This window comes from Neovison vison, chromosome 13 (assembly GCF_020171115.1).
Source record: "Neovison vison isolate M4711 chromosome 13, ASM_NN_V1, whole genome shotgun sequence".
Classification (NCBI taxonomy): Eukaryota; Metazoa; Chordata; class Mammalia; order Carnivora; family Mustelidae; genus Neogale; species Neogale vison.
The window spans coordinates 85,684,661-85,709,046 of NC_058103.1; the positions used below are offsets into that span (position 1 = coordinate 85,684,661).

Sequence of the window (24,386 nt, forward strand, 5' to 3'; positions counted from 1 at the left end):
TTTTTCCTAGACATACGCACTTATGATAAAGTTTAATTTATAAATTATAAATTTATAAATTAAAGAAAACAATAACAAATAGAGTAATTTGAAGAATACACTGTAATAACAGTTATGGAATATGGTCTTTCTCTCTCAAAGTATGTTATTACACTGTTCTCGCCATTCTTCTTGTGATAATGTGAGATGATAAAATGAAGTGAGGTGAATGATGTAGGTATTGTGACATAGTGTTAGGCTACTACTGACCTTCTGACCATACGTCAGAGGGAGGATCATCTGCTTCCATTAAGTGAAACCACAGAAAGACTGCACATTTGGGGGAGGCAGGGGGTAGGACTAATATAGATTTCAATATTAAAATAGAGGATTAAGCAACATAATCAAAGCCAAAGATAATTTATTACAACACAACAGAGATAATAATGAAAATTTTAACTGACATCCCAAGCAATACATGAAATACACAAAATATGCTGACAGCCACACAATAAGGAAAGTATTCTATTTACAGACTTACATATTACTAAGTATATAAAAGAATAAGTAGGGCCCCCTCCAAAAAAACATACAAAAACAAAAGCAACTGAAACTTAAAAATGATAAACAGGGAAGAAAATACTGGGTTTTAAGACAGAGGAAACACCAATTTCTTATTATGACACAGTTTTTAAATGCGTAAGATATTATGCTTCACAGAGACAGTATCTTCAGAGTTGGGAAGGTTTTTCTTAGGATAAAAAAAAAAAACTAGAGAAGCTTTCAAATTAAGAGGAAGAATAAGAAAAAAAAACACAAGTTGAGAGGGGTACTAAAAGAAATGAAATCAGGGATGGGGGGAAAGGAAGAAAAACAAAAAAATGGGTAAGAACAAGAGGGAAGGGAAAGAAGAGGGAAAAGAGAAAACAAGAGAAAAAAAGAGAACAAAATTAAAAATTGGTTTGCATATATGTATTTTTAAATATTACCTTCTTGAAGACCAGGATGTATCACCTGCTTATGCCGCAAGGCCTTCAAGTCTTCTATCAGTTCCTTTTCCAGCTGGGAAATTCTTGCTCTGCAACCTACTCAGAAAACAATGACAAAATAAGCTGCTGTACACTACAGAAAAAGAAACATTGCATCTTTCCCTTCTAGAGCCAAATCACAAATCTCTCTCCTTTTAAACTATGTAATACCTGGGTCGTTTGTGGTTGATGCCTGAAGACTACAGGGTTCTTCCGCTGTCCCATCAACTGCATGAATGTCAAGAGCTTCCTATATATAAAAAAAGGAAAAAGTTCTTATCACTCCTAGAAGTTTAAATGTAAACAAGGAATCTTTTCTTTTCTGATACTTTTGATATTTTCTCAATGTTCTACATTAACAGCGTTTCAAATATGAAGGAAAAAAAGAAAAAAAAATCTGAACAGGAACATATGCTGATCAAACTGTTTATGCCAATTTACATACTGATACAGCCTATGTAAAGAAAGCTTACTCAGCAATTAACAAAAAGACAGAAGACCAGCTAAAGAGAATTCAACCTCTCTGTAGCCAATTTAGAAATGCCAGGCTTCTATAAAGATTTAAAAGAAAAATAATGCAGCTAAAGAGCTGCAGTAAAATAAAGAAACTATCCATGTGTGAGACAACAGAATTTTTAAAACAATATTAGTTCTCCAGTGGTACTCTGCTACTACTGATGAAAACCAGAGGATGGGGTATACTGAAACAGTCAATTTTTCATGTATGTATGCCTTTTTAGAGTCTATAATAATTTAAATTCCAGTAACAATCAGTTCGACAATCGTGAACTGAAATCAAAGCAGACATTTAAGTCCATTCCAACAAAATACCTTAAGTGGTGCCTGTTAATTAAACCATTTTGGAGACACTCCCCTCCCTACACACAAACCTTCACATAACAGGTGCATTCAAAAAACAAAATTCTAAGTTAGTTATCAACCTGTATACAATTTGAGAATCACTATCTGACCTCCAAAGAAATGCTGAAAATTATAATCTTACCTTTGATTCAAAGGAAACAAAGAGAACACCATCCACGTCTTCCAGATCAGGCTTCACATCTGGGAAGTTACTCCCAGGACCCACAGGAGCGCTCTTTGTAGAAGTTAAAGATTTTCCTGTGCTTTTAGGTGGTCGCCCTGCCTTAGAGAGTTTCAATTTTCGTGGTCTTCCTCTTTTTCCAGGGATATTTGAAGGGGCATTTTGATTAGCATTCACAACCTTGGAGGCTGTTGAAATCTTAAGCACAGTTGTTCTCCTTCTGCCCAAGTCTTCTTTTGCTAAAAATGGATCCCCAGCTGAACTCTTCGAACTGTCAAGTATTCTTTCTGTGTTAATGCTGTCAGAAAGCTCAGGATATTTCCACTGAGGCTCTTTAAGTAAGGGGTATTTCTGTACCACTCTGAGATCTGGTGAATGTTTTCTAAGACCACTGTCTGATTCCTTGCCTAAGCAGAAGCCAGTCTCATCTGTATTTTCAATGTACGTGGGCAAATAGTCTAATTCTGTCAATACAGAAGATTTATCCTTTCGAGATGTGGAAAGCATGTTATCAGGGAGCTCAGAAATCTTCACTGTGCTTTTGGTGACAGCACAGGGCTCCAGATAGACTACTGGCATCTTTCCAGCGTCAAACTTGAACATTTTAGCTTGAGCAACACCTGATGGGCTATTTGGTAGCCATTTAGAAGACGGATGGTCAGCTTCTAGGTTATCAACTTTATTGTGCCTCTTTAGCTGTTTCTCTAGTATAGGATCATCATCACTGTTTGAGTATACATCTGTTTCCTCATCTGTCTCTTCCTGTTTTATAGTTACCCCTTCTGGGCACTCAGCAAGTTCATATTCATAATCATCTACAGGCTCCTCTTTAATAACAACATTGAAGTTTCCATTCGGGTCTAATGGTGACACTACATGGGGACCGTCTTCAAAATTGTTGGCAACAAGACTGAAGAGACAGGGGAGGGAGGTTAAAAGGGCAAAATTAAGACTCAAGAGAAAAAAAGAAAGTCTTTTGGAAACCAAGTGACACATCAAATTTCATGAGCCATTCTCCAAAAAACAATTTATAACTTAGCGAAGTTCTCCAAAGCAGTTGGCAAAGTTCTCAAAAGCAGTTTGTCAACATCACACTTTTACCCTTTCCATCAATTTCTCAGAAACTATACAGGATAAAAAAGTAAGTTTTTAACAAGTAACTTTATCACAAATTTAAAAATGTAGCACTTATTTACTAATGGTATTTTTCAAATAAACTCAATTTTGAAAGTCAGTTGACACTGACCCAAATTCAAACTCAAGAACTAATTGGCCCACCAATTAAAAGTAAAAGCAAACAAATGTCCATTACAACTAAGAATTGCAATAAACATCAGGAAAGGACTTTCAAACTGCCTGATCTGTTTTAATTGAGATAAAATTCATATAACGTAAGACATAACTGGCTGGCTCAAACGGTAGAGCATATGACTCTTTATCTTGGCGTTATAAATTCAAGCCTGATGTGTATAGAAATTACTTAAAAATCTTTTAAAAATATATAAGACATAACATTTTAACAATTTAAAAATGTACAAGCCAGTAGTTTTTTGGTATATTCACAATGTTGTTGCCAGGTGATTTTCAACTTTAAAATAGTAAAACTCACTTTCAATGTAATGAATACATCATTAATTCTTCCAAAATTAAAGGGTAGGGTAGTTGAAGGAAAGTACATATAATCAGGTAAGCTCAGTGTCTATATTTCATTAAAAAAATCTTTTTAGCTTCCCCCTTCCTCCCCATTAACTACTGAAAGCGTTATTAATTGTACCAATATAACTTGAAGACATGTTAGAACTACTCATTAACCCAATTAAAGCCACTTGTCTTTGTAAAATTGTTCATTAATCTCAAATACACACAAAGCAGCCCCTAAAATAATGTGTAAGCTACTCCTTCCTTGCACAACTGACCTTACTCAAAAATCCTTCAATGAAGGACTTCTACTTCCATTTAGAATGTGGAAGATCACAAAGACAATCAATTCTGTCAAAACAATTAGAAAACACTAGGTAAATTAAAACCCTTTTCTTTTTTAAAGACATCAAAGACCTCTAGTCACAAGTCCAAATGAACTGAATTCTAGAGAGGAATCAGCCTTCTCTAGTTGGCCACAGATGAATACTGCTTTAAACCCTGAGTACAGTTTACACTGTCTGAAGCACAAGTGCACAAAGAAAAAAAAGCAGTGATAGACAAAGGATCTTTAGTGAGACACAGAGAAATCAAACTTTTAATTACCTGAGTGTGAGCAGACTAAAATCTAGAGAACCCCAAGGAGAAAACTAGTCCTCACTCCCACCAATTACCTTCAGAGTCCTTCTGCAGAATAAGCAGCAGTGATGCAGGAAGTTGGCCTGAAAACCAAGCACTTACAGTCTCCCACAACTTATTTTCCAAATTTCCATCACACGAGTCCAATTCTAGCCCTAACACATTTGAAACCTGAAGTAAGCTAAAATTTATTAAAGTAAATCACCTAGACTGAAGGATAGGAAAAAAAAAAAAAAAGTATGTCAGAAATCTGTGGGACAACACCAAATGACCTAACATAACATTAATTGCACTTCCTAAAAGGCATACGAAAGGAGAACATTTGGAGAGAAAAATGAACAAAAACACCCCAAAAGTAAAAGATTTTAACCCACAGATCCAAGAAGCTCAGCCAATACACAGGAGAATAAATAAAAAGAAAGTCAAACCTAGGCATATAAAGATCAGGTGGCCAAAAATTAAAAATCAAGAGAATAGTCTTATAAACATCAGGAAAAAAGAGACATTAGATACACAACAAGAATAGACTGACTACTCACTGGAAACAATGTAAGGCAAAACAAACAAACAAACAAAAAAAACACACAACAATGAATGATAGTACTGAAAGAGTACTTAAAGAGTCAACCTAATCTAATGTTCCAGATTACCAAAGAAGACTTTTTCAGACATCTGAGAAAATTGAGACTGCACAAGAAATACTACCTCCTAAGATCAGAAACAAGGTAAGAATTTCGTTAACTCTCACAACTTAAACTCAGATGTACTAGGGGTTCCACCAGGGTGATCAGGAAAGAAAAGAAAAGAAAAAACATCCAGATTAAAAAGAACAAAGTAAAATTTTCTATTCACAGATCATGATCTTATATATAGAAAATCCTAAGGAAACCACTAAAAACCTAATGGAACTAATAAATGAGTTTAGCAAGAGTATCCAAGATCAATATACACAAAAAATGTTATTGCTACAAATGAGAAGCATCAAAATGGAATAAATTCCATTTTCATTTATAACAGCATCAGTAAGAATAAAATACTTAGGAATAAACTGAACCAAAAAAAGTGTAAGAGCTGTACACAGAAAACTACAAAACACTTTTGAAAGAAATTAAAGACAACCTAAATAAGATACAGCCTACATTTATGTACTGTCAGACTTAATACAACAGCAATAGCAATACTGCCCTATCAAGATCCCACCTGTGACTTTTGTAAAAATAAAATTCGTAAGGTGATCTTAGATTACACATGAAAATACAAGGACCTCAAAATAACCCAAAAAATCCTGAAAAATAGGAATGGAGTTCTCTAATACTTGTATTTCACAATTTCAAACCTTACTACAAAGCTATCACCATCAAAACAGTGTGATGATATCTGCATAAGGCAAAACAGAAACCAACTGAATATAATTAGAGTTCAGTAATATACACCCACATTTACATCAAATGATCTTCAATTGCCAAGGGTACCAAAACAATTCAGCAAGGAAAGAATAGGCATACATTATTAACAGCTAAAAAGTGGAAATAACTTTAATGCCTATCAACTAATGGATGGATATATAAAATGTGCCATATCCACAGAAAATTATTTTCAGCAATAAAAGAAACAAAGTACAGATACACACTACAACATGGATGACCTTGAGAAAGTTACAAGACCACACATATTATATAACTGCACTTATAGAAATGTCCAAAACAGACAAATCCATTCAGAGAAAAAGGAGACTGTCAGTTGTCATGTATGGATGGAGTGGTATTGAGGCAATGTGGGAAAATGAGGAGTGACTAGGAAAGGGCAAGGGGTTTATTTGTGGGGTGATGAAAACATCCTAAAAATAACTGTGTCATGGCTACACAATTCTATGAGTATACTAAAAAATCATTAAACTATACACTTTGAAAGGGCAAATTTTAGAGGCACCTTGGTGGCTCAGTCTGTTAAGTGTCCAACTCTTGATATCAGCTCAGGTCTTGATCTCAGGGTCATGAGTTCAAGCTCTACACTAGGCATGGAGCCTACTTAAAAAAATAAAAATAAGGGGTGCCTGGGTGGCTCAGTGGGTTAAAGCCTCTGCCTTCGGCTCAGGTTGTGATCCGGTGGAGTTCTGGGATCAAGCCTTGAGTTGGGTTCTCTGCTCGGCGGGGAGCCTGCTTCCTCCTCTCTCTCTCTCTGCCTGCCTTTCTGCCTACTTGTGATCTCTGTCAAATAAATAAATAAATCTTTAAAAATGTAAATAAATAGGGTGCCTGGGTGGCTCAGTGGGTTAAGCCACTGCCCTCGACTCAGGTCATGATCTCCGGGTCCTGGGATCGAGTCCCGCATCAGGCTCTCTGCTCAGCAGGGAGCCTGCTTCCTCCTCTCTCTTTCTGCCTCCTCTCTGCCTACTTGGGATCTCTCTCTGTCAAATAAATAAATAAAATCTTTAAAAAAAAAAAAAAGTAAATAAATAAAAATAAAAATAAATTCCAAAAAATTAAAGGGTAAATTTTATGGTGATGAATGAATCTCAATTTTTAGAAAGTTAATAAAAATATACTAAAGAAAGTTCTTTAATGAACAGGAAATGGACCAATATGAAAATGGATCCAGTAATGAATGACAAATAAATATGTAAGCATTTACACCACTTTTTCCTAGACTTCATTAAGTGACTACTATTTAAAGCAAATAAATAATGATGTTTGTGGAATTTATAACACATGTACGACATGAATTATAAGGACTATCCTTATTAGCTGTACATGTACTGCTACCATTAACTGAATTCTACTTAATAAACTAAAGATTAACATATACAATCTCTATAAACCCTGCAATGGACTGAATTGTGTCCCACCCAAATTCTTATGTTGAAGTTCTAACCCCCAAAGTGACTGTACAAGGAGAGTCTTGAAGACATAATTAAGGTTAAATGAGGTCATAAAGGTGAGGGCGGTCTTTAGCCATTCTACATGAAGACACAGTTCATAGGCAGCTGTCTAAAGCCAGGATGAGAGTTTTCAACAGAAACAGAACCCTGCCAAAACCCTTACCTTAGCCTTTCTAGCCTCCAGAATTGTGAGAAAATTAATTTTCATTGTTTAAGCCACAGTCTGTGGTCTTTTGTTATATCAACCTCAGCAGACTAATAAAACCACTTTAAAAAAAAAAAAAGGAAGAAAGAAAAAAGAGGCATAGCTAAAAAGGTAACAGGCAGTATAAATATAATTTTAAAAACTCAATCCACATGAAAACAGGGAAATATAACCAAAGAACCCATGAGGAAAGCAGAAAATATCAAGATGTAATGCTTTAAAACTAGCCCTATTAGTGATAATATTAAATGTAAATGAACAAAACAATCCAGATAAAAGACAAGAGATTTTAACAATCAACAACAAAAAAAGTTCCAACCATAAGCTGCTTTAAAAAAATCCACACAATTTAAAGCCAAGGACAGAAATAGATTCAAAGTGAAAGAAAGGAAAAAGATAAAACCATGTAAACGAAAAATAAGAAGAAAGCCAAGGTGGCTCCACACAATTTAAAGCCAAGGACAGAAATAGATTCAAAGTGAAAGAAAGGAAAAAGATAAAACCATGTAAACGAAAAATAAGAAGAAAGCCAAGGTGGCTCAATAACATCAAAGTACACTTCTTTTTTTAAAAAAAGATTTTATTTATTTATCTGACAGAGACACAGCGAGAAAGGGAACACAAGCAGGGGGAGTGGGAAAGGGAAAAGCAGGCCTCCCACCCAGCGGGGAGTCCTACACAGGGCTGATTCCTGGACCCCAGGATCATGATCTGAGCAGAAGACAGATGCCCAATGACTGAGCCACCCAACCGCCCCAAAGAACACTTTAAAATATGTACCATCAGGGCACCTGGGTGGCTCAGTTGGTTAAGCATCTGCCTTCAGCTCAGGTCATGATCCCAGGGGCCTGGATCAAGTCCCACATCAGGCTCCTCGCTCCGTGGGGAGTCTGCTTCTCACTCTGACCCTCCCCTGGCCTTGTGATCTCTCTCCCGCTCTCTCAAATAAATAAATAAAATCTTAAAAAAAAAAAAAAAAAGACTGCCATCAAAGATAAAGAGACCTTATAAAAATTTTATGAACTCAATTAATCAAAAAGACAACCCTAAAAATATATATAACTTATCATACAGCTTCAAGATAAATGAAGCAAAAATTTATATTACTGAAAAGAAAAAGACAAGTCCGCTAACTTTGGTGGGAGATTTTAACACACCTTTCTCAGTAACTGACAGAGGACATCATACAGAGAGACTAACTGAGAAAGAAGAAATCAACAATAATATACTCACCTAAGAAAACTACACAACTCCAATACATCCAGCAACTATGTAACACATACATTTTCAAGTGTGCATTTAATTTTTTTTTAATTTATTTGAAAGAGAGAGAGAGAGAGAACTGAGAATGAGAGAGCATGAGAGGAGAGAGGTCAGTGGGAGAAAGACTCCCTGCCGAGCAGGGAGCTGGATATGCAACATGATCCAGGACTCCAAGATCATGACCTGTGCCAAAGGCAGTCTACCAACTAAGACACCCAGGCGCCCAAGTATGCATTTAGTATTAATCAAAGCTGACCATATAACAATAAAACAAAGTCACAATAAATTTCTATTCTTTTAAGATTTTATTTGCTTATTTGACAGAGAGAGACACATCAAGAGAGGGTACACAAGCAGGGAGAGAGGAGGAGGAGAAGCATGATTCCCGCTGAGCAGGGAACCCCATGCAGGGCTTCATCCCAGGACCCCAGGATCACGACCTAAGCCGAAGGCAGACGCTTAAGGACTGAGCCACCCAGGCGCCCCTAAATATCTATTTCAGAGGTTTTTAAGTTACATGTTCTCTAGCAATAGAATCAAGCTACAAATCAATTAACGATAATCCGTACAACATATCAAAATTTGTAGAAGGCACCTAAACCAATGCTCAAAGGAAATTTCATAGCTTTAAATAAAAAGTCTAAAATCAATTATTTTAGTCAGGAGTTGATAAACTTGTCTGCTAAGTGCTAGATGGTAAAAATTTTAGGCTCAAGGTCCAGTCTCTACTACAACTACTCAACTCTGCCACTGTAACATAAAAGCAGCACAGACAATATATAAACAAATGAACATAACTATATTCCAACAAATGGACAATGTAATTTGAATACTATATAGTCACAAGTGACAACATATTACTCTTCTTTTGTTCTTTTTCCCTACCCATTTAAAAATATAAAAATCATTCTTAGTTTGCAGACCATGCAAAACAAATGGCAAGCTAGGTATGGTTCACAGGTCTTAGTTTGTCAAGCCCTGTTCTAAAATAGGCATATTAGAGCAAAACTAAGTAGAAAGAAGGAAATAAAGATAAGAGGAAAGCTAAAACAATGAAACAGAAACAGAGAAACTGAATTTGTGATCTGAAACCTGCCAACAAAGAAAACTCCAAGGCTTCCCTGATGAAGTCTATCAAACACATAATGAAAAAAATACTAATCTTGCACAAATCCAGAAAAATGCAGGAGAATGCAACAGTCTATAACTTGTTTTATGAAGAAAGCATTACCTTGAATGAAACCAACAGATCAGAAATAAAACTAAAAATATTCATCATGAATTTACATCTAAAAACCCTCAACAAAATATTAGCAAGTTGAATATAACAATATTAAAAAGGGTGTTATTATAACCCAGCAATATTTATCCCACAAACACAAAGCTGGTACAACATTTCCACCCCTTACACTAACTTTGTTCACAGACAACACAATTGCATATGGAGAAAATCCAAAGGAGTTACAAACCAGTAAGCGAATTCAGCAAGGCAATAAGATACAAAATCAATATATAAATATCAACTGTATTTCTATATAGTATCAGAAGTTAGAGGATTACAATACTGGATTCCAAGAATTATTATATCCAATGTCATCAAAATTGAATGGTACCAGCAAAAGAATAAATGGAAAACTTAGTCCAAAAGTAGACCCAACTATACATATACACACCTGATTTTCCAAAACATGATACATTTTAATGGAACAAATAGTCTTTCAAATAAATTATCATAGCCACTAGATATCTGCATTGAAAAATATGAGCCTTGACCTTCATCCTCACACCATACACAAGAACTAAGCCAAGATGGATTACAGACTTAAATGTGACAAGCTAAAACAAGTTCCCCCTTTCAAAAATTTCACTTTAAAAATAGCTTTTTTTTTATGTTTTCTTGAAACAGCTTTATTCAACCTAACTGTGCATCCATAGAACAATGGCTAAAGAAGATGTGATATATAGAAATGGAAATTTACCCAGCTATAAAAAAGAATGAAATCTTGCCATTTGCAAACAACATGGATGGACCTAAGGGTATAATGCTAAGTGAAATAATTCAGAGGAAAATAAATACCATACGGAGCAACCTAAGTTACTTCCAAATCTAAGCTATTGTAAATAATGCAGCAATAAATACAGGGGTGCATATATCTTTTCAAATTAGAGTTTTCATTTTCTTTGGGTGAATATCCAGTAGGGGAATTACTAGATATGTAATCCTATTTTTAATTTTTTTTAGGAACTCCACACTGCTTTCCACAGTAGCTGCACTAGTCTACATTCCCATCAACAGTGCTGACAGTTCCTTTTTTCTCAACATCCTCACCAACACTTATTTCTTGGACCACTTTCTTACACCATATACAAAAGTAAACTCAAAACAGCTTAAAGACCTGAAACCATAAAATTCCTAGAAGAAAACAGAGGCAGTTATCTCTTTGTCATTAGCCAATGAAACATTTTTTTCTAGGTAAGTGTCCTTTGGTAAGGGAAACAAAAGCAAAAAAAAAAAAAAAAAAAAAAAAACCTATTGGGACTATACCAAAATAAAGAATTTTTGCAGAGCAAAGGAAATCAACAAAATAAAAGACAACCTACTGAACAGAAGACAATTGGAAATGAGATAGATAATTGGAAATAACCCCAGTAAGGGTTAATACCCAAAATATATAAGGACTTAACACCAATAAATAATCCAATTAAAAATAGACAGAAAAGGGGCACCTGGGTGGCTCAGCTGGTTAAGCGACTGCCTTCAGCTCAGGTCATGGTCCTGGAGTACCAGGATGGAGTTCCTCAGCAGGGAATCTGCTTCTCTCTGACCTACCCCCTTCTCATGCTTTCTCTCACTCTCAAATAAATAAATAAAATCTTAAAAAAAAAAAAATGGGCAGAAGACATGAACATTTTTCCAAAGAAGACCTACAGATCCCCAACAGACACATGAAAAGATGTTCAACATCACTTATCATCAGGGATATGCAATCAAAACCATAACAATATCACATCTGTCAGAATGGCTAAAAACCATTAAAAGGTTAGGAAAAACAAGTGCTCTTTGTCCCTGTCCCATAATGTCAGTTTTTTATACAAGCTCATAAATACCATACTGTATCAAGTAACTGAGGAATGGAAGTTCTCTCGTTATCTTCACATTTCAAGACATTAACTTCCAAAACGCAGGAAAAATTCTGCATCTTCTTTTCATTTAGCCACATGACCTGAATTTGTGTTCAGTAGCTGAGAACTTCATAAAGCTAGATCTTGGCTGCTACTGCAATAATTGCTTTCACATTTTCCTGAGGAATTAAACTTGTTCTTAGAAAGGGTCTCAAAAAGTATTTCTCCTTATCTTCCAAAAATAACTTTATGCATAAAGCATGAAAATTTGTCTTGGCGGGAGGATTTTGCACACAACCCTGAAGTTTCATAGTTCTAAGAAGTCTCCATCCAAATAAATGAGGTGAAAGATTATTTAAGCAAGAATACAAGCAAAACAATTTGTACAACTTAAAGGATTACTTTTTTGTTGATAGTACATAATCAATGCAACAAATAAATATGACATATACCAGTCACTCTGAAACACATTTTAAAAGGTTTAAATTCGGGATGCCTGGGTGGCTCAGTCGGGTAGGCATCTGCCTTGGGCTTGGGTCATGATCTCAGGTTCCTGGGATGAGTCCACCAACGGGCCGGGCCGAGCTCCTTGCTCAGCAGGGAGCCTGCTTCCCTCTGCCTGCAGCAACCCCTGCTTGTGTGCACTCTTCCTCTCTGACAAACTAATTAAATCTTTTTTAGGGGCACCAGGGTGGCTCAGTGGGTTAAGCCTCTGCCTTGAGCTCAGGTCATGATCTCAGGGGTCCTGGGACAGAGCCTGATGTCAGGCTCTCGTTTCCCTCTCTCTTTCTGCCTACTTGTGATCTCTCTCTCTGCGTCAAATAAATAAATAAAATATTTTTAAAATAAATAAAACCTTTTTAAAAATAAACAAAAACATTAAGTCCTATGGATAAACGCATTCGGTCAACATTTACTGAGCATCTACAATGTGCCAGTATATTTTCTTGGGCACAGGGATTACCAAAATACAGTACAGTACAGTCCCTACACTCAAAGAATTTACAGACCAGTACAGGAGACAGACAAGTAGATAATATAATGTTTTTTAACCTCATAAACACTACTGTGAAGATGTGTACAGATATTACAGATGCCCCTTAGAAGAAGCCATTACATACTGGCCTCCATGAAACTGGTACTTGAGAAAGAAAGAAGAGAGAGAAAAGAGAGAAAGAGAGGGGGAGGAAAGAAAAAATGAAATCCATTCGAAAATGGGAATGTACAATGCAAAAGAAAGCAAAGGGCTCTCAGAAAATGAAATCTGATAGCTACAATAAAAATTTCAGTAAGTCAGAAGTTAAATCAAGGAAACCTCATGTAAAGTAAAGCAAAAGACAATGACATAAGAAAAAAAAAAAGGACTATGTAAAATAACCAATCCAGGAGATAGAACATCCAACTCATCCAACAGAAAACCTTAAGTGGAAAATTTACCAGAATAGTACTAAATACATTCCTACACCTACAGAACATGAATTTCCTGATTGAAAAAATACAACACAAAAATGAAAACCACACCAAAGCTCATCACTGTGAAATTTTTTAATATTAAGGGATCAGCAAGAGATGTAAAGAGCTTCAAACAACCAGCAATCAAAAGGGCATCAAACTCCTGAAAAATGAGGGCAGCTGGCTGGTTCAGTCAGCAGAGTATGTGACTCTTGACCTCAGGGTTGTCAGTTCAAGCCCTAAGTCGTCCAGCATAGAGCTTATTTAAACACACACACACACACACACACACACACACACACACACACACCTCTCTACCTCTTCTCAATAGAAAACTGTAACACAACAACACATTTTCAAGCAAAGATACCCAACCAAATAAATTTATAACATATGAGGAAACCTGTAACAAAGTTATTTTTCACCATGCAAGAAGAAAATTAAAGGCTGAAAGTGGTGACACAGGTTCAAAGGACACTACTATTTCCATCAGAAGTGATTTTATTTATTTACTTGAGAAAAAGAGAGAGAGAGAGTGCATACAGTCAAGCACAGAAGGAGAGGGAGAAGCAGACCCCCACTGTGCAGGGAGCCCAATGCAGGGCTAGATCGCATGACCCTGGGATCCTGACCTGAGCCAAAGGCAGGTGCTTAACTAAGCCACAGAGGCACCCCTCCTCAGAAGTGATTTTATTTAAAATTCTATGTTCCATACATCATTTCTGAGGAAACTACTGAAAGATGTACTTGACAAAAAGAGAACACAAAGCAACTCAGACAGCTTAAAATATAGGAAACAGGAGGACCTACATCAGGGAAAGACAAAGTGTAGAGTCAGCAGGATGACAGCAAAATGAAATCCCAAGGCAGCTTTATATGGTCTTAGAAAACAACCAGTTCAGATTAGCAAAGGAAGATAAAGAGCAACTGAAGACAATGTTCAGAAGAGACAAAATATTTTGCTTTAAAGTATGTGTGTGAATATGGGACGCCTGGGTGGCTCAGTTGGTTAAGCGGCTGCCTTCGGCTCAGGTCACGATCCCAGCGTCCTGGGATTGAGTCCCGCATCGGGCTCCTTGCTCTGTGGGGAGCCTGCTTCTCCCTCTGCCTCTGCTGCCACTCTGCCTGCCTGTGCGCTCTCAGTCTCTCTCTCTCTCTGGCAGATAAATAAATAAAATCTTTTTAAAAAAAAAAAAAAGTATGTGTGAGAATAAACCGAGAAACTCCAGGTTTAACTGAAGAATTTGAAAAGAATTAACACTAGGCATACAGAAAACTAAGGAAAAAAAAATATGGCAATAATTACTAAAAAACAAAATAATACAAGGAAATGTGTTATGGTATACCACTTGGCTCAAGAGTATAGAAAATTTGTATCATAACATTAAAAATGCGTATTTATTTTTGTGACAACTATACTGATGAGGGAAGAATAACAACTGAAAGATTTGGATAACATGTAAAAATGGTAATTGGCTGGCACTGTATATGATTTAGACAAAGGCAAATATCACAAGAAATGATTATAAGTGGAAAAACAAATTTCCTCTAGGAAGAAATACAGGAGGTGAAGAGGAGTGAAGTAAGAGAGAGCATATTTTTCAGCATGTGCTTTTATTTAACTTTCTAAAATTATGTATATATACTGGAAATTCCTGAGTGATAGAAATGTCTTTACTATTCATGAACCACTGGAGCACATCTAAGATTATGCTAATGAGGTAACAAGAGTGAGCTATTAGATAGCTTCATGATGGGGGCTAGGCACTAGAAAGGCCAACTCTGTGATTAGAGGATTGAGACTACAAAGCAGCCTTGTGGAAAGGCAGTAGAGTGCTGGAGATTTAAATTCAATCACCTAACCAAAGATTTAATCAATCTCACCTACTTAAAAAAAACTCAACTATAAGTGGACACCAGAACTTGATGGAGCTTCTTACCTGGTGAACACACCAATATGCCAGGAGAGTGACACACCCTGTATGTCTCCTAGGGAAGGAGCATGGAGGCTTTCCATGTGAGACCCGCCTGACCTCACACTGTGTCTCTTCATCTGGATGATTCATGATTCTAACCTGTATCCTTTATAATAAAACTGCTCTCATAAGTATAGTCCTTTCCTGAGTTCTCTTAAGATATTCCAGTGAATAAGAAAACTGAGGGTGTTCATGGGAACCTATGAATTCATAGACACTTGGTAAGTCCAAGTGGCCTGGAGACCTCACTTGAGGCTGGCATCTTAAGTAGGGGCAGTCTTCTCAGGGACCAAGCCCTCATACTTGTGGAGTCTGACACTAACAGCGGTTAGTGTCAGAACTCAACTGCAAACTCTATCAGCTGGAGTTGAAACAAAATAGTACTACTTTTACTTTTTTTCTTTTTCTTTTTTAAGGCAATCAGTAGACCCCAAAGAATTAAACACAGAATAACAGTATTCAGTTACCTTTAAAAAATTAACTCTGGGGGCACCTGGGTGGCTCAGTGGGTTAAGCCGCTGCCTTCGGCTCAGGTCATGATCTCAGGGTCCTGGCATCGAGTCCCTCATCGGGCTCTCTGCTCAGCAGGGAGCCTGCTTCCTCCTCTCTCTCTGCCTGCCTCTCTTCCTACTTGTGATCTCTCTCTGTCAAATAAATAAATAAAATCTTTAAAAAAAAAAAAAATTAACTCTGGGGGCACCTGGGTGGCTCAGTGGGTTAAAGCCTCTGCTTCAGCTCAGGTCATGATCCCAGGGTCCTGGGATCAAGCCCCATATGGGCCTCCCTGCTCAGCAGGGGGCCTGCTTCCCCACCCCCTGCCTGCCTGTCTACTTGTGATCTGTCAAATAAATAAATGAAATCTTTAAAAAAAAAAAAGAAAGAAAAAATTAAAAGCTTGCTTTTGTACAACAAAAGGACACTATCAGAGTCAACTCACACAAAAAAGAAAACTATTTGCAAATCATTTTTTTTTAAAGATTTTATTTATTTATTTGACACAGAGAAATCACAAGTAGGCAGAGAGGCAGGCAGAGAGAGGGGGGGGGAAGCAGGCTCCCTGCTGAGCAGAGAGCCCGATGTGGGACTCGATCCCAGGACTCAGAGATCATGACCTGAGCCGAAGGCAGCGGCTTGACCCACTGAGCCACCCAGGCGCCTTGCAAATCATTTATTTAATAATAGAGTAACATCTATTATAAAAAACTGCCACAACTCAACAACAACAAAAAAAACAATTCGAAAATGGGCAAAGGGCTTAAAAAGACACTTCTCTCCAAAGAAGATATACAAATGGCCAATAAAAATATGAAAAGATGTTCAGCATCACTATTCACAAGGGAAATAGAAACCAAAACCACAGTGATACTTAACACCCACTAAATGACCATCAAAAAAACAGTAGTAGTGGGGCGCCTGGGTGGCTCAGTGGGTTAAGCCGCTGCCTTCGGCTCAGGTCATGATCTCAGGGTCCTGGGATCGAGTTCCGCATCGGGCTCTCTGCTCAGCGGGGAGTCTGCTTCCTCCTCTCTCTGCCTGCCTCTCTGCCTACTTGTGATCTCTGTCAAATGAATAAATAAAATCTTTAAAAAAAAAAAACAGTAGTAGTAACAACTGTTGGCAAGGATATGGAGAAACTGGACCCTTGTGCAGTGGGTAAGAATGTAAAAGTGTTCAGAAACTATGAAAAACAGTAGGGCAGTTCCTCAAAAAATTAAAAATAGAAGATCCAGATATTCCACTTCTGGAAAAATAACCGGAATAACTGAAAGCAGAGTCTCTGAGAGATACTTAAATACAATGTTCACAGCAACATTATCCACAACAGTCAAAAGGCAGAAGGTAGAAGGAACCGAAGTGTCCACCAACAGATGAATCGAAAAATAAAATGTGGTATATATACACAATGGAATATTATTCAGTCACAAAAAGGAATCAAGCAATGGTACATGCTGCAACATGGATATACTCTAAAGACATTATGCTATGTGGTATAAGCCAGACAAATGATTTCATTTGTATGAGGTATCTAGAATAAGTAAAATACAGACAAAAAGTAGAACAGAAGTTACCAGGAGCAGAGACAGAGTTACCACTTAATGGGTATAAAGTATCTATTTAGGATGAAGAAAATATCTAGAAATGGATAGTAGAGATAGTTACCAAAAACTGTAAAATGTACTTAATGCCACTCAACTGTACACTTAAAAATGTTAAGTTAGGGGCGCCTGGGTGGCTCAGTGGGTTAAGCCGCTGCCTTCGGCTCAGGTCATGATCTCAGAGTCCTGGGATCGAGTCCCGCATCAGGCTCTCTGCTCAGCAGGGAGCCTGCTTCCTCCTCTCTCTCTCTGTCTGCCTCTCTGCCTACTTGTGATCTTTCTCTGTCAAATAAATAAATAAAATCTTTAAAAAAAAAAATGTTAAGTTAAAATGGTAAATTTCATGTTATGTATATTTTACCGCAACTTTAAAAAAAAACACAAGAAGGGGCGCCCCGGTGGCTCAGTGGGTTAAAGCCTCTGCCTTCAGCTCGGGTCATGATCCGAGGGTCCTGGGATTGAGCCCCGCATTGGGCTCTCTGCTCGGCAGGGAGCCTGCTTCCTCCTTCTCTCTGCCTGCTTCTCTGCCTACTTGTGATCTCTGTCTGTCTGATAAATAAATAAAATCTTAAAAAAAAAAAAAAAACCACAAGGACGCCTGGGTGGCTCAGTCGGTTAGGCATCTGCCTCCGGCTCAGGTCATCATGCCAGAGTCCAGGAATCAAGTCCTACATCAGGCTCCCTGCTCAGCAGGGAGTCTGCTTCTCCCTCTGCCCTTCACCTGAATGAGAGCTTATGCTCTCATTTACTCGCTCTCTCAAAGAAATTTAAAAAAAAAAAAAGTTTAAAATAAAAATAAAAACCCACAATACTTTGCCACTATACAGTCACCAGAACAGCTAAAATTAAAAAGAATAAAGTTCTGGCAGGGATGTTGAGCAACCTCAATTCTTATTCACTGATGGTGGAAGAACAAGAACAAGTTGATAAAACCATGTGAGAACTTACACTAAAGCTAAATATATGGGCACCTGGGTGGCTCAGTTGGTTAAGATCTGCCTTAGGCTCAGGTCATGATCCCAGACTCCTGGGATCAAGTCCCTCATCAGGATCCCTGCTCAGTGAGGAGTCTGCTTCTCACTCTGCCACTCCCTCTGCTCATGTGTGCTCTCTCTCCCTTTTTCACAGAAATAAAAAAAATCTTTAAAAAAAAAGTGTTAAAAAGATAAATTTGGTTGCACAATGCAGGAGAAACTAAAGAGAGAAAAATAACAGATAACTCAGGAATAAATTCATAGGAATCTGAACAACCGAGGGGTTTTAAGAATAAGCCACAGGGGCCCCTGGCTGGCTCAGTGGGTTAAAGCCTCTGCCTTCGGCTCAGGTCATGGTCCCAGGGTGCTGGGATAGAGCCCCGCATCGGGCTCTCTGCTCAGTGGGGAGCCTGCTTCCCCCCCTTCCTTTAAGGACACAATTCTTAAATACCACAGAAGAACCAGTAAGATGTGGCAGAGCAGAACAATAGAAAATAACAATAGAGAACAACAGTATCATCAAGGATGATTCCCACATTTTTAGCCTCAAAAGAAACTATGATGGTCTGATATAAATAAATTAATTGAGCTGGAAAAGATCTAAAAATGAGGGGCACCTGGATGGCTCAGTCAGTTAAGCATCTGCCTTCAGCTCAGGTCATGATCCCAGGGTCCTGCAATCGAGAACCACATCCGGCTCCCTGCTCTGCAGGGAGTGTGCTTCTCCCTCTCCCCACTCTCTCTAGCTCTTGCGCGCTCTTTCTCTCTCAGATAAAATCTTTAAAAAAATATATAAAAATTGTGTCCTTTGGAAGTTACCACATAAGATAGTTAGAATCACAAGATGCACTAAAAGTAATGGTGTAAACAGAGTAAGAAGAATAATTTTTTAAAATACCCAACTTGAGGGCTGAAAAGATAATGTTCTAAAGAGCAAAGAAGGATAAGGATAGTATTATCTAAAGAGAAATGAAGAATTTTATTTGCCAAGTAATGTCAGAATACTGGTAATAAGGACATAAACAGACTTTGATCAACCTGTTAAGTGCTTTACACATGACCTTCAAGAGGACAAGTACATAATAGGACCAGGAAAGGCAGACTGCAGGGGATATTAAGAAAGAAGTAAGTGAGGTAACTCAAGCAATGGGTGGAGATTAATCATTCAACAACACTGATTATAAATAAAAGAAGGGAAGGGGGGTAAATAATAATGGAAAAAGACAACTAAGAAAAAACTTTGTCATGTCTTTTTTTTTTTTTTTAAAAGACTTTATTTTTATTTATTTGACAGACAGAGATCACAAGTAGGCAGAGAGGCAGGCAGAGAGAGAGAGAGAGAGAGACTGGAAAGCAGGCTCTCCGCTCAGCAGAGAGCCCGATGCGGGACTCGATCCCAGGACCCTGGGATCATGACCTGAGCCGAAGGCAGCGGCATAACCCACTGAGCCACCCAGGCACCCCTTTGTCGTGTCTTTAAAAAAAAAGAAGAAGAAGAAGAAGAGGAGAAGGAAAGCAAAGCAAAAAAAAAAAAAAAAAAAAAAAGTAAGAAACTCTAACTTCCGAAGGGTAAAATACTCTCCCCTAAAACTACACTGAAATGTATCATAACCTTAGACAGGAACATAACAAATTAAATGACAAGTTAAAGATTTACTGCTAATTACTCAAAGTAATGAAATATCAAATGAGTGTTCATAAATGGTATTTCTAATATTCCAGAAGTTTCATTTCATTGACATTATTCAGGTTTTGGTTAAACTATACAAATTCAAATATTTATTAACTACCTACAGAATATCACTCAAGGGCTGAGCAATCAGTACTAGGTAAAACAAGATCCTTACTCTCACAAAGCTTATAAGCTAGTAAGAAAAGCAGAATATATACTAGCCAACCCAGTAAGATGATAGCTGATGAATGCCATAAAAAACCTGAAAGACCAAAACAGAGAAATTCACTAAAAATAAGATAAAAAAGTATGAAACTAGACCTGAAAGATGACGGGGTACCAAAGGTAAAATAATATGCAGAAACACCTAAGGTATTAAGAGCAAAGGGAGTGGGTGCCTGAATGGCTCAGTGGGTTAGTTAAGTGTCCACCTTCAACTCAGATCATGATCCCAGAGTCCCAGGATCGAGCCCCACATTGGGCTCCTTGTTCAATAGGGAGCCTGCTTCTCTCTCTCCTGCTCTCCCTGCTTGTGCTATCAAATAAATAAATAAAATCTTAAAAAAAAAAAAAAGGCAAAAGGAATTAAGACTAAAGGAAAAGGGGTGAACTGAGGTGGCTCAAGTGCAGCATACTCAGGAAAGTATGGTACAAGATTAAGTCCAAAGAGATAAGACAAGGAGCCTTTAAAGTATAGTAATAAGCCACTGAGGGGTTTTAAGAGAAGAATGACATAATCTAATTCACATTTTTCAAAGAACATTCAGTCTGCTAAGTAGAGCGTAGACTGCAGGGGAGAAAAAAGCAACTGGGAAACCAGTCAAGATGGTATGCAGTGGGAATGGGTGTTTTGGACACCATGTTAGCAAAAGAGACAGTACAGAAATCAGTAGGCTCATACATTAAGGCTGGAGTGGTTTTAAACTTTTGTTACTGAATTAGGCAATTATTCAAATTTTAAAACCTGGTACCCTTTGATCCAGGCAGTTCCATTCCTATGAACTGATCCTTGTATTTGGAAAAGTGTCCAAGAATATGTGCATGAAAAATTTCACTGCTACATTATTTGTCATGGCCAAACAACTGAAATAATCTCAAGGTCCATCAAGATGCCTGATTAAATTCATTTTATGGATATCAACAATGCCCTCTGAAAATGCCTAACACAGGATGTTCACTGTTGAGATTAAAAAAGGATTCTAGACTACAGAGCACTATTTTGCAAAACCACTTCATACATATCTAATTTGGTATTTGTAACTTAATCTTTTCTTATTTATTAGGTCAGAGTGGTTCTTCTCTATAATAATGTCATTCTCACTTCTTGCATTCTGACGTGGGGGGAAAAGGTAATAAACACCTTTGGCTCAGGCCATGATCCCAGGGTCCTACCTTTTCCCGTTTCTTGGGGAAAAAAATACATGTACCAGTGATTCCAGGTATATACAAGGTATACAGTGTGATTCCAGATATACACAAGTGATTCCAGGTATAAACAAGGAATACACAGTGTTCAATTAGCCAATCAAAAGTAAAAAAAAAAAAATTAAAACTATGCCACACACGGAAAAGTTGAAGGATCTGTGAATGTTTAGGTTTAAATTATGTAGAAGGTAGTAGTATCATTAAGGCAAGAGTTATTTTGGTTGGGGCTTAGAAAAGTACTGAAAACAGAAGATGGTCAGTCATGTTTAGTCAATGCCTAAATAAAGGAGAACACAATTCTTGGCGGGATATAAAGAATTTTTGGTCCAATGTTTAAACGTCAGTCACATCAAAGAGGGTATTGGATTAATTCTGCCCTCTAAAACTACAACTACCTTAAAAAAAAAGTGAAGTAAACTTATAATAAAAGAGGGAGCACAAAGATACAAATTTCAACTTATGCAAAATAAGCAGTGATCCAGTAATGAAATTAGCTGCCTCAAAAATATGTGAAACCAAAGCAGATAAAAACAAAAAAAAAAGGGACGCCTGGGTGGCTCAGTTGGTTGGACGACTGCCTTCGGCTCAGGGCGTGATCCTGGAGTCCCTGGATCGAATCCCGCATCAGGCTCCCAGCTCCATGGGGAGTCTGCTTCGCTCTCTGACCTTCTCCTCGCTCGTGCTCTCTCTCACTGTCTCTCTCTCTCAAATAAATAAATAAAATCTTTAAAAAAAAAAAAAAGACTATGTGTTGACAAGGATGTGGAAGTAATTGTTGGATTGTTGGTAGTAGTGTGAACTGATAAAAATCATTTTGAAAAATTCTAGCATTACATATCTACCAAAACTAAAATACAGCAATTCTATGCCCCAGCAATTCTACTTACAGACATATAACAAAGATTAATGCACCTGAAGTCTACCTGAAGTCATTTTCAAGAATATTCATGGTAGCTTTATTAGTAATAGTCAAAACTAAAAACAATCTAAATATCCATCAACAGAACAATGTTGGATTTGTGGAGGGAGGCAAAAATAATGTACAGATTTCCATTGTGAAAGACTAATAGCTAATATAAAATAAAAGTAGATTTTTCTTTGGTTAGAGTTTATTTGTCAGGGAGAGAGAGTGCACAAGCAGGGAGAGCTGCAGGCCAAGGGAGAAGCATGCTCCCTGCTGAGAAAGGAGCCCAACTCGGGACTCAATCCCAGGACCCTGGGTGGGATCATGACCTGAGCCGAAGGCAGACACTTCACAGACTGTGCCACCCAGGCTACCCAGAAAAGTTTTAAGATGAAAAAATGGGGGGGAACCTGGGTGGCTCAGTGAGTTAAGCCTATGCCTTCGGCTCAGGCTGTGATTGCAGAGTCCTGGGATCCAGCCCCACACCGGGCTCTCTGCTCAGCAGGGAGCCTGCTTCCCCCTCTCTCTGCCTGCCTCTCTGCCTACTTGTAAGATCTTTCTCTGTCAAATAAATAAATAAAATCTTTAAAAAAAAAAAAAAGACGAAAAAATTAGTTGGAGTTAGCAATTACAATGTATACCACAGGTAAAATTCCAGGAGTCAGGATGATTTAAAGGTGTGGAGCTAAGAAATCAAATCTAAGCTAGAGGGGCGCCTGGGTGGCTCAGTGAGTTAAAGCCTCTGCCTTTGGCTCAGGTCATGATCCCAGGGTCCTGGGGGATGGAGCCCCACATCAGGCTCTCTGCTCAGCGGGGAGCCTGCTTCCCTTCCTCTCTCTGCCTGCCTCTCTGTCTACTTGTAATCTCTGTCAAATAAATAAATAAAATCTTTAAAAAAAAAAAAAACTAAGCTAGACATACTATTGGCTTTCAAAATAATCAATACTGGGTACCTGGGTGGCTCAGTTCTTAAGCATATGCCTTCAGCTCACGTCATGATCCCAGGGTGCTGGGATCCAGCCCCACATCGGGCTCCCAGCATAGTGGGAAGCCTGCTTCTCCCTCTTCCACTGCCCCTATCTGTGTTCCCTCTTTCAAATAAATAAAATCTTAAAATAAAAATAAAAGTAAATAATCAATATTACATGAAACAGAAGATAAGATCAAGAATAAGACCATAAGGGGCGCCTGGGTGGCTCAGTGGGTTAGAGCCTCTGCCTTGGCCTCGGGTTGTGGTCCCGGGGTCCTGGGATCGAGCCCCGCATCGGGCTCTCTGCTTGCGGGGAGCCTGCTTCCTCCTCTCTCTCTGCCTGCCTCTCTGCCTACTTGTGATCTCTGTCTGTCAAATAAATAAATAAAATCTTTAAAAAAAAAAAAAAGATTAAGACCATTAAGAACAGAATACCTGGAAATACCATTATTTAATAAATGGCTGAATACATTAGAAGGAACCAATGAAGACAGCTGGGAAATAAAAGGAAGTATCAGGAGTTAGGAGAACCAGGTAAATGGTATAATAAAGACCAAGAAATAAGTTTAAATTAGTAGGAGATGGTCAAAAAACAGCATTATGTAACAAAGCCTAGATAGTGGTCACTAAATTCACAAATAAAGAACACAGTGAGGATATTAACTGAAACAAAATGGAATGATAGGATATAATCTATTTCAGTGGATTAAGCAAAGAAGAGACAAAGAATAAAAATTTAAAAATATGTATGTATGATTTAAAAAAAAAAACTTTAAAATCAACAAATAGTAGACTGGCAAACTTTTTGTGTAGAGAGAAACATAGAAAATACTTAAGGCTTTGCAGGCCTCATATAGTCCCTTCTTACATATTCCTATATCCACACAAAACAGGCTGCAGGCCAGATTAACCAACACCTGCCTAAAATAATCTGAGCTCCCAAACAAGCATTTGGAGACAAATGCTGAACACTGTTTTCACAACTGAAAATAATGCTTTTTCTTGGAGCATGCACTTCAAGTTGTTATTTATTTTTTCCTTTCAGTGACAGATTATGAATCTGTAAATTAGAACCATTTTCTTGATCCATTAAGAGAAGAAGCTTGACCACGTACACCAAAA

At 37.7% G+C, this 24,386-nt stretch overlaps 1 protein-coding gene across 6 annotated transcripts in view; it reads right to left on the minus strand.

The window, feature by feature from the left end:
• MGA (MAX dimerization protein MGA) overlaps positions 1-24,386 on the minus strand; it is a 173,021-nt gene that overhangs the window by 61,158 nt on the left and 87,477 nt on the right. For all 6 annotated transcript variants that reach the window (XM_044229700.1, XM_044229702.1, XM_044229701.1 and 3 more), the window contains exons 3-5: positions 2,011-2,959; positions 1,179-1,257; positions 969-1,064 (exon numbers count right to left, since the gene is read on the minus strand). In XM_044229700.1, the coding sequence (XP_044085635.1) occupies positions 969-1,064; positions 1,179-1,257; positions 2,011-2,959 (1,124 nt within the window). The remainder of the gene's footprint in view (positions 1-968; positions 1,065-1,178; positions 1,258-2,010; positions 2,960-24,386) is intronic.